Genomic DNA, 10,703 nt, shown 5'->3' on the forward strand with positions numbered 1-10,703 from the left:
ATATTTCCTTGTCATGTTACAATAATTATTCCAGGCTGTTTCCTTGTACAGTTTTCATAACGTGTGAAACTGGGTGTGAAATTGACTAATTTTGGGCATATGTAGATATGACTATTAACTGATTTAGATATACGTACACACGGGTTTGTTTATATTGATTTTCTGTTCCTCAAATTTGTTTAAATTAATGAAAAACTAAAAATAGGTGTTAGAAATGTGAACTACAGATGGGACAAAAGAAAATGTTAGAAGGATATGTATGGCACTTCAATCTTGAAGATGTAAAAGGATGGAAAGAGAACAATTTGATTATGTTTCAGTTACTTCTCGGCTTGAAGATGTGAATGATTTCTTGGCCTTAATCCCTTTGGTCACGTGGTAGTAGAATTTAAGATATAGGTTAAAATATGTTATAAGTTGATGTTTTGAAATTAAAAAAAGAAAAAGAAAAAAAGGACAATTGTAATAAACTTGAATTTAATATGAAAATTTTTAACATTATTAACAATTGAACTTGGATTTTTCAAATTTATAAAGTAAAGGATTAAATTCCAAATGTACGAAGAGTTCTGATACTTCAATCATATTGTATCTTGAGATATATTAGCGAAAACTAAGTTGTTGAATATTGAAATACAAAGGTGTAATTATTAAAATAGTAATTATAGTTTATTGTAATTACAAGAAATGTTAATTTTATAAACATGTTTGTATCTAATTAAAATTTTAAAAAAGTACAAATCTAAAAAAAAAGAAATAAGTTTTCATGGGTAATTATCTTTGTAATTTTCCAAATGGCATAAGAATTAGAAAATATAATTAAGATATTTAAATTAACTCAACATTATACACCTATATAATTACAATTAATTAAATTTACATACTTTTTCAAATATACATTATTTTGGAAAAGAATAATGAAATTTGAATTCTAACATTCATAATCTATAAATTATATGTATAAGCATGGTGTTTGATGTTAACATTAAGTGTTTTATAATTGTTTGGTTAAAAAAATTATGAAAACTAATAATATTAGACACTATATAAAAAATAAATTGTACATAAATATAAAATATTTTAAATACAATTATATCATAATAAAATACATATATCAATACGAGTATGAAAATTATTAGATATACGAACAAGTGTTGAGTGTAATGATAAGACACATATATTTTAGGAGAGAAAATAGGTTCAAACATTTGAGACTATATTGTTGAAGAATAGCACAAACTCCCAACATATACTATATAAAACGGACATGAAGAGTAAAACAGAACCAAAAAAAATGCAGAGTATACAATTGGTCAACGGGCAACCAAAAACCTGCTTACTACCATAGTTGTCACCTTTTTCCATAGTAATTAATTCAGATTCGCTTAAATATCTCCAAAAACCTTCACTTTTATAATAAAAACACAGTGTAATAAAAACCAATTGCTTGGCATTTGTCATGTTGCACCAAGAAATAAATTTCACAGATTAAGTTTTGGTGGAAAAACCAATCTCGGGTGCTTATAAATTCAGTCTGTTTTGCTCAAAATTTCATTGCCTGTTTTCATCACTTTTGGTATACACCCTTTTCTTTGCTCTTCTTTTTGTGTTCAAATCAGAGAGTTAATCTCTTCTCTTTTCCATTCAGTTTGATAGACTCATTAAGAGGCTTGGTTTTATATGTAGTCCAGATTTTGCTTCTTTAATTTTGTGGAGTTACATTCTAGTGCAGCTTGAAATATATTTTTTATTAACTAGCAAAAAGAAGTATATTTTTTTTAATCAATTATGATTTCTATTTTATTTGAATGTCTAACTCTTCAAAACAAAAGATGGATGCTTTGATGGTTTCTTCTTTTTCCATTTTTTTGCTTTATTTCTCTTATATCTCTACATAGTTTAGTAATAATTCTACAAAAATCCTTTATATTTATGTTATTCCTGTTACTTCAACATACGCACAGAATCGAACTTCGGGGCTTTCAATTTGTTCTTTTTTATGTTTAAAGATTTGGAGGTTGAGAAAGGTTAAGTATGTTGCTATATGGTTAATTTGATTCTTTTTTCATAGTTAATTTATTCTGTAGCCTTTATGTTAATTGGTATCATCTTCTTATATGTTTTAATTTTTTGCTTAATTAAAATTTCATTTAACAAACTCAAGCATGTTCAATGTATATGCTAAAGTGTTTGCTAAAAATAAATGAAGAATTGAAGTAGGATTGATCTGATTTTAAAGTATATATGGTACAGACTGCTTGTAAATGGAGATAACTTTATAAGCTTCTCTTATATACATACCTCTTTAGGATGCCTTCTTTATAAGATTTTGTTATCAATTTCTAGGAACTTTGTTTCTTAGACTAGAGCAAGTTTGAAGAGGAAAAAAAGAAAATAAGCAAATCCTGTTCTTGATAATGTGAAAAACATACAACTTTATTAATACATGTGTTGTTGTTTTTTAAATAATTATAGCAAGCGTATTTATATAGGATTATCATTTTATGTACTAGTTTGTAAGTTAATTTTGGGTGTTGTGTTTTCAGATTGGTTAAGGTTGAAGGAAATATTAGTTGGGCATAATGCAAAACCAAGGTCAAGGCAGTAGCTCAAATTCTTCCCCAGGGAACTCTGGCTTCAATGGCGGTCTTGGCACCAGACAACACCCCACCTTTAGACCTTCTGCAGAGAACATTGGGGTGAACCCCAATAATGGTCATATCGCCGTTGCTCCAACGGGTCCAGGCCAAGTCACCGGTTCTGGTCCTCTCCAGCGTAACATAGACCTGAATGTTGAAGACAGTGAGGAGAATTTGGCACAGTTCCTATCCTTGGACCTTCTTAGAACATTAAATGCCTCGGGTGATGATCAAATCCCAACCTCTGGTGGTGGTTCCTCCAGCCCAGTCATGATTCATTCAGGAAGTGCGGGATATGTTGTAGAAGAGAACATCAGCCGAGTTGGTCTTCCAACTGATGCTCAAAGAAGGCTTTTATGCAAAAGAAGACCACCCGAAAACAATGTCATCATCAACACCCTAAATGGAGCCAATTCCGTCCATACTGGCACTCATTCAGCTGCACCTGTGGCTGCTCCCCCGACAGTACAGGTTGGACAAATCGACTACTTTCAAAGAAATACTCGTTTCAGACCAACTGTGAATCAACAAAACCCAGGGCCAGTGAACTTGTGGCAGTGGAACTCAAACTATTCCAATTTACAACAACCAACTGGTCATCAACGACCAGCATTTTCATCGTATGGTCACTTTAGCTCACCACAACTTCCAGTTATGGTAAATCAAGCCATGTTGCAGCAGCCTACTGTAGGAGCCCCTAACACTAATCCGTTGCAAGCTCCTCATCAGCCTCCCCAATATTGGAATGGGGCAACCATGTCGCCATTTGCTCCTTCACCTGTGATGATTCCCCCTGCAAACATGCAACTGCAAGCAAACATGAACTTGCTCAATGGGAACGCAGGCTTTCCTGGGAACATTGCTGCTTCTTCGAGAACCCAAGCAGGTTCAGGCATGCATACACCATTTTCGTCCATGGGGTACCCTCAACTAAATGTGGCTGAACAATATGGACAGAGACAGCAACACTTGGCCGACCGCTCTGAGGCCTGGAGGATGGCGAATTATGGCCCAATACATTATGATCATTATGGTGCTCCTTCTACTGTTCGAGACATGGACGCCTTAATGAGAGGCGGTAATCCTAGGCCTGCTCAATTTCCACAAAGGTTGGGAGCCATTGCTGAGAGACAAGCTGGTCATCATTCTCGAGTCTCACTCTCGCCTATACCATTATCCCAATTTGCCGCTCAAAGAAGAAGAAGGCTGCTATATCAGGTTTGCTCAACAGACTATTTTCCTCCATTTAGTTGGCTTTGAAAATTGGGATTAATTTGGGAACTAAATACGACTTTGCCATAACAGGTTCGCAATTACTTGCGACTTTTACGTAGGGCCGGTAACTTACGACTTGAGGTAAGATATAAACTTTATTATTATTTGGTGTAAAGCTGAGGTATCCTAAGACACGTTGGAGTTTAGACTAATCCTTTAGCTATCAACATAAACGAAATTGCTGCCATATTATGTTTTTGCCTGCAGGATGCAATGCTGCTCGGTCGTTCATATTTGAATAGAATGCGTGACTTGGACGAGAATAATGATGAGATGCGGGTTGATGTTGATAATATGTCTTATGAGGTAACATTTAAATGGTTGTAATTCAGAGGCATTGATTTCAGATTTTGTTAAATCCTGAAGATTATTTGTTGGGTTTAGGAACTACTGGACCTGGAAGAGCAAATTGGGGATGTTAGCACTGGGCTAAGCGAGGAAACTATTATGGCTAATCTGAGGAGACGAAAATATCAGCCCATCACAGTCCAACCTCCTGCCGAAGCTGAACCATGCTGTATCTGTCAGGTTATAATGTTACGGTTGCAATTGTCCACTCATTCATATTCACCACAAATGATACAAAAACAAATAAATTCATCTACTAATACAAATTAAATCTAAGATAAAAATGGAATGTAACTATATTTGTATATATGTTTGGGAACTGTTGACAGGAGGACTATGTTAATGGAGAAGAGCTTGGTAAGCTGGACTGTGGTCATGACTTTCACTTCAATTGCATTAAGCAATGGCTCTTGCAGAAGAATTCGTGCCCCGTTTGCAAGAAGACAGCTTTGGCTATTTGAGAATTGGATCCACCATGGTTAATGATGTTTGCGTGCCTGCATGCTTAAGGAATAGGAGGATTATCAGCTCAGTATCATTTCAGTTGTTTTATTTACTTTTTCGTTTGATGTTATTTAGCAACAGATGTTTTCAGATTAAATTTTAATTTTCAATAAACTCCAGTTTCATATTTCATTTGAGTTGGAAAATGCCAAGGTTTCCGCACATGTTTCTGATCAATTCACATATCATTGCATCATCACACTATCCACCAACCAAAGTCGTAGACATAATGAGCGTATATTAGCTTGCCGTGTCTGGATGTTTTCTGTAATCCTTCAGTGTGTGATGTTTGATGATAGAGACGCAGATACTGCGGTGGTTCCGCATGTCGGGTAGACTGAAGTGGGTTGGATACCAGATCTATTTCGCGAATCACAATAGGGCACGTAAGTAGAGACAGGTAAGGTAACGCTTGGTCCCACTATGACAGTAATTAAGGGACGGATTGCAACACCCAAAATAACAAATAAAAATGAATTGTATTTACATTTCTTTTTAATAGGAAAATGACAAATCAAGTTTTTTTCTCTTGAACTTTAATTTTTTTTTTCTTCTGAAACAATTTAAATCTAACTGAAAATACTCAAAATCAAGAGGAAAAATCTGATTTGTCATTCTCTTATTAGAATGGGATATGGATGATGTGGAATCACAGTTTCATACAATCTCTTCCCTTTTACAAGGTGCCTAAATGTATACGAATTTATTTTTAGATTAATTAACACAAATTTTACTTCTATATGTTCGATGACTAAAAGCAATAGATAGGTACCTTCCACGTGTGCCTTTTCTTTGTGCATGAGTTATTATCTTTGTTTTTGAAATTGGATCGAATTTATTAGCTTGGAAGTGAATATAATTTTGATCTTTTGGTATTAAATTATGGCATGTACATAGATTAAATCAAAGTACATGTATAAAATTATTAGTGAAAACACTTTGTGAATCTTGAATATTTTGTTAGTTCTAAGAATTTAGTTAAGCTTTGATTGAGATATATGTTGAATTACATGTTATTTCGAAAGAGTTTTATGTTTTATAATGTTTAAAAGTGTTATGGAATGCTTGATGATAGTTTAGAATTGGTTTTAGATGTTTTAGGCATGCTCTAGATAATTTACCCCTGATGTTGCAACATTGAATAGCTAATGTCACGACACTAGATAAATCTGGCCTCAATGTCGTGACACCACTAATCAATGTCACGACACTAAAAGTATTTCATACTTATTTTTAAAAAATTTTAGAATAGATTAAGTAAAATATTTGACTTGAACTACTAAACAATGATTTGAATTTATAAAACAAACTATATTAAAATCCATCTTATTTTACTAATTATTTATTAATTACATGTATTGCGCTTGACGCTTTTGAGAATACTAATTGAGAAGCCATGGGAAGGATAAAAATAAAAACAGAAGTATTAAAATCGTGTATGGCAAAACTTATACCATAAAGAAATGCACAGTTCAATGTAAACGGCGCACAGACCAATTGGTTCCCATTGCCAAAATTATATATAATCGTATGTGATTCCACGTTATTCTTATCAATTTTTTAATAGGCATTTTTTAATAGGAGAATGACAAATCATAGTTTTCTTTCTAATTTTTAGTATTTTTAGTTGAATTTAAATTTTGTCAGGAGAAAAAAGCTGAAAATCAGGAGAAAAATTTTGATTTGATATTTTTATATTGAAAAAAGATATGAATGACGTGGAATCACAGTTGCATACAATCCCTTCTCAATGGTTATAAGACTTTAAATTTGAGATGATAGATTTGGCCAAATTTAAATTATTATTGATAAATCAAGATAATATGACTTTGAACACCTATAAGTATTGAATTCAATAGGTTGACTTAATCAAAGTACAAAATTTGTAAAGAAATTGTGAAAAAAAATCAGTGATAGTATTATCATTTCATGATTAACAAAAATAAAGATCACATCTTAACACATATCCGTCTAAATACTATATAATAGAAAAACCTATTAATGCAACTCGGTTTGTTTCAAAAGAAAGAAAAGGAAAAGGGCAAAAGAAGACAGTAACCGAACCACATGAAAAGAAGAAATATTTTAAACTGCTTAGAGAAAAAACAAAGCTAAAAAGGGGAGATGATAACATTAACCTTAACATGTTTCATTATAAGAAGGATAATAAATGTGATTAGAATTATATACCCGAACTTGTTTATATATGCAATCTTCTTCATCAAATTCTAGTTCATTCTTCTTCTTTTTCTTCGGCTTCTGGGATGGCCTACTTTGGGGGTCTAACTGAGAATCCACGGCGGTTCTCACGGTCAGAGGCTCCGCCTGGTGGCGGAGCAGTAAAGAAGGGGATGATTGATTATTCTGAGAGACAGAGCGGAGGGTCGGGTAATATGATCAGAGAAGCTGGTGAGAATGGTACCACTGATGATCAAGACTGTGAAAGTGAGATAAGTGTCTGGTTTTGCTGTTTCATTATCATTATTATTATTATGATTCTTTTGCCAAGAAAATGTCGAAGAAAAAGGAGAGAATTTGGGTCATTTTGGTTTAGAAAGTTAAGATCTTAAGAAAGATAGTATACATCATACATGCAGTGCTTAAATTTGATTACATGAAGTAAACAGTAGTGACCATCACAAGATTCATTTGCAAAATCAAGTTTTCTATTTCAACGGGATATTTCTGGCCATTTTTAGAATTCAAATTGAGCAAAGATTAAAATTTTGTTCTCGATAGTTTGAAATTTGTCCTAGGCAAGAGGGTCTTGAAGCATTGGTTGATGAGGCACCGCCAAAGTCAGCACCATCTCGTAGTTCCTCAAAAAGAAACAGAGCAGCCGAGGTTCATGATTTGTCTGAAAAGGTTACTAGTTTGATCTATGGTGTTTTTGTACTAAATCTATAATAATGGGATTTCTTGGTTCATTGGGTTGGTTTCTTCATGGATTTTATTGATTTATGGTTTTGGTTTTGAATGACGCAGAGGAGGAGGAGTAGGATTAATGAGAAAATGAAAGCATTGCAAAACCTTGTTCCAAATGCCAACAAGGTATACATTTTCTACTTCTCATCTGCCCATTTCGTTCCATTTATTCATCTTGTATTTGTATAGCCATATTTACATTATGTATTTATACGAATTTTGAGACGTTCATATAATAATGTTCGAAAACTTTATCTTGTCTTTCTATTGCTTACTTTGTGTTCTACCTTGTGGCATTACTAATTTGGGTAATAATTGAGGGATTGGCAGACAGATAAAGCTTCGATGCTCGATGAAGTTATTGAATACTTGAAGCACCTTCAGCTTCAAGTTCGGGTATGCTAACAACTTTACTCTCTTTTCCTTTTCTGGGTGAACCCACCATCCAAAGTAACGAGAATTTTGAAGATATTGAAAGAAACTAAAACATTTCAAAACTCATTACCAAGTCCATGTGCTATTAATGCCTTGTTTCGAATGTATGCAATGGCATTCTGCCAGGCCATCTAAGGGAACCCTTCTAACCCTCTTGAGCAAATCTTTGAGTCATATGAAAGTTAAGATCATGACTTGATTGATTGTAGAGAAATTTGACATCCACAACCATATGCTATGTTGTGTTATCTCTGTTATATATATCTTTCTTGAAGTAAACCCATATTCAACATCTGTCCAACACAAATTCGAAGATGACTCGAGGATCTTCTAAATAAATTGCGTAACTTAAAAAAAAAAAAAACATATTTGTATCAGGCAGTCACACCGGTATCTTTGTAACAGAGGTATAGGCATGTAGTATATTCATTGGCATTCAAGACCTACCTCCTAATTAATCCACTGATGACATTGACATAAAAATGGTACCGCTACTTCAAAATAAACAAGGGAATATGCCTGCATTTAAGGTCCCGATTACATGAACACTGTGGACTTGAGTTCTATCTGCTGCAGGATATTTGTTTTGTAGGCTGATGACAGATGGGCTAATAGTTCACTTGTGATTTATTTTACTTTTGTGTTTGAAATCTCAGATACTATCAATGAGAAATGGATTAAGCATGCATCCCATGTGCTTGGCTGGAGTTCCGCAACCAGTCCAGTTTTCCCAAACAAGAATCGACACGAATGCGTCATTCACGGTGTCAGCAACTCAAGAAACCCAGGCGCAGATGGTTTTTGACATACCAAACCAATGCAGATCCTCAAACCCTGAATTGGTGCTCGACCTGCCAAACATGATTTCTTCAAATACATCGGTGGGACTGGAATTTTGGAACCAATCCAGGCCCATGGACCATTTCAGGTAAGACAAATTACATGAACTTGGTTAAAATGGTATAAATGTTCAAACAGTACTCTTGAACTACCTGTTAAAACATTTGTTTGAATTAAACCTTTTGTTTTCTTTTTCCCTTTTTATTGAGTAATTGTTTTCTTCTTGTACGAAATTAGGTAACTAAAATAATCTATAAGCCATGCCAGGTAGCTGGTAATGTTTCTAATGTGTGGTCTTGATTTATAACGGGAATTGAAAATCGTGGATAGAACAAAACAAACAAATTAGATGCCACATTATCATGTATCAGATTTAAGAAATCAATATAATGAGAAAGTGAGCCAATAAGCTTGTTTCAACCTTGTCTTTTCGTCGTGTCATATAATTAGAAATTTGTGGGAGCCGTCGAGTTGGACACGTAAATTCAATTTTCTAATCTAAATTTTGTCTGAGAGCTTGGCATTGGGTTGGACTTGCTGTCCGTCCACCAACTTTTCTCCACGTTTGTCAAACAAATGCAAAGCGACATTGCCTAATCACATCATATTTAATTATAAGAAATAACATCACCAATAGAACTATATTAATTAGAACGGACATGTTAGTATTTATAAGAAAACAAATGAGTGAATCCAAACAAAGGTTAGTTTGGGACAAGGAAGGCAGATAAAACAAGTGCGTATATATATATATGTGTGTGTGTGTGTTCTGCCTAAATGAACAAGACTCTACCAAGTAGCATGTTCGGTCGGCTGGTGTATCCAATGGGGGCATATTCTTATTGTTTGCCAATGTAACACTTTGTACTGCTTTCATTTTAAAATCATTATACTATTTATCAATTTTAGGCTTATAGTTAAAAAAACATATCTTTGAAAAAGAAAAAGGAAAAAAAATAATAATTAAGTCATTGCAATAATTTTGCACTCAATTGAGTCTAAGCTTCTCTATTAACGATTTTTGTCTTTGATCATGTTGACAATTAAAATCAAATGTTGGACCAATCAGTTGGTGACACATGATAGATTCTAATTTAATATTAAAAAATTATAGAATGTAACACCCAATACCCGATCCAGTCACCGAACCCGAGCTATGAAACACCACATTAGCCACATAAGTGACTCTCCATTAACACCCAACCTAACCTCCATCACACCACAAGTTAAAACAAATAAAACATGTATAGGTTTAAGGAAGCACAAGCTCCCGAAATCAATTTGCTTGCTTCATGATGTGCAACGGCAATAACATGCAAACCTACTTCACTTGCAAGGACTTAATTTTTTTCTTGAAGTCATAAATATTTAAAGAAAGGAATTAAGAACATGCGAACCCTAAGTTTTGCAAAACAATGTACCTTGTGGAATCACAACAGTTCATCTATCTGAAATTGGGGTTCGCACCCCTGCATAGCTTGCACATTCTAAGCCTTTCATGGGGTAAGTTTCTTTTTACAAAGGTAGGTCTCGCGAATTACCTCTATGTGTTTAGTTTCCACGAACACGATTTGTTGGGTCTCTCCTATTCTGCGGATCATATTTTATCAAAAAGGTTATTAAGGGTTTGCAGATAGTAGTTCGCCAATTGTAGGGGTTCGAACTTAGCATAGTTTGTCAACTCTGTCACTTCACAGCAGATTTGGCGAACCCTATATGAGTTTGTTCAGTTTTGAA

At 34.0% G+C, this 10,703-nt stretch overlaps 2 protein-coding genes across 2 annotated transcripts; both read left to right on the forward strand.

Annotated features, from left to right (window-relative positions):
* Positions 1-1,432: 1,432 nt before the first annotated feature.
* Positions 1,433-4,898, forward strand: LOC107945712 (probable E3 ubiquitin-protein ligase RHG1A). The gene is made up of 6 exons (XM_016879807.2): positions 1,433-1,576; positions 2,547-3,857; positions 3,945-3,995; positions 4,122-4,220; positions 4,299-4,442; positions 4,592-4,898. The coding sequence occupies exons 2-6, from the start codon at positions 2,583-2,585 to the stop codon at positions 4,721-4,723; spliced, it is 1,701 nt and encodes a 566-aa protein (XP_016735296.1). The 5' UTR covers positions 1,433-1,576; positions 2,547-2,582; the 3' UTR covers positions 4,724-4,898.
* A 1,954-nt stretch (positions 4,899-6,852) lies between these two features.
* LOC107945713 (transcription factor SPATULA) lies at positions 6,853-9,163 on the forward strand. Its single transcript, XM_016879808.2, has 5 exons — positions 6,853-7,211; positions 7,506-7,631; positions 7,752-7,817; positions 8,022-8,087; positions 8,783-9,163. Exons 1-5 carry the CDS (start codon positions 7,182-7,184, stop codon positions 9,056-9,058), a joined length of 564 nt encoding a protein of 187 aa, XP_016735297.1. The 5' UTR covers positions 6,853-7,181; the 3' UTR covers positions 9,059-9,163.
* The last annotated feature ends 1,540 nt before the right edge of the window (positions 9,164-10,703 follow it).

This window comes from Gossypium hirsutum, chromosome D12 (assembly GCF_007990345.1).
Source record: "Gossypium hirsutum isolate 1008001.06 chromosome D12, Gossypium_hirsutum_v2.1, whole genome shotgun sequence".
NCBI lineage: Eukaryota > Viridiplantae > Streptophyta > Magnoliopsida > Malvales > Malvaceae > Gossypium > Gossypium hirsutum.

Bases quoted from the DNA above. Each gene is read 5' to 3' on its own strand.
- LOC107945712 (XM_016879807.2), top strand. From the start codon at position 2,583: ATGCAAAACCAAGGTCAAGGCAGTAGCTCAAATTCTTCCCCAGGGAAC. The intron at 3,996-4,121 runs GTAAGATATAAA...TTTTGCCTGCAG, and splicing joins CCGGTAACTTACGACTTGAG to GATGCAATGCTGCTCGGTCG. The intron at 4,443-4,591 runs GTTATAATGTTA...AACTGTTGACAG, and splicing joins AACCATGCTGTATCTGTCAG to GAGGACTATGTTAATGGAGA.
- LOC107945713 (XM_016879808.2), top strand. From the start codon at position 7,182: ATGGTACCACTGATGATCAAGACTGTGAAA. The intron at 7,632-7,751 runs GTTACTAGTTTG...TGAATGACGCAG, and splicing joins TTCATGATTTGTCTGAAAAG to AGGAGGAGGAGTAGGATTAA. The intron at 7,818-8,021 runs GTATACATTTTC...AGGGATTGGCAG, and splicing joins TTGTTCCAAATGCCAACAAG to ACAGATAAAGCTTCGATGCT.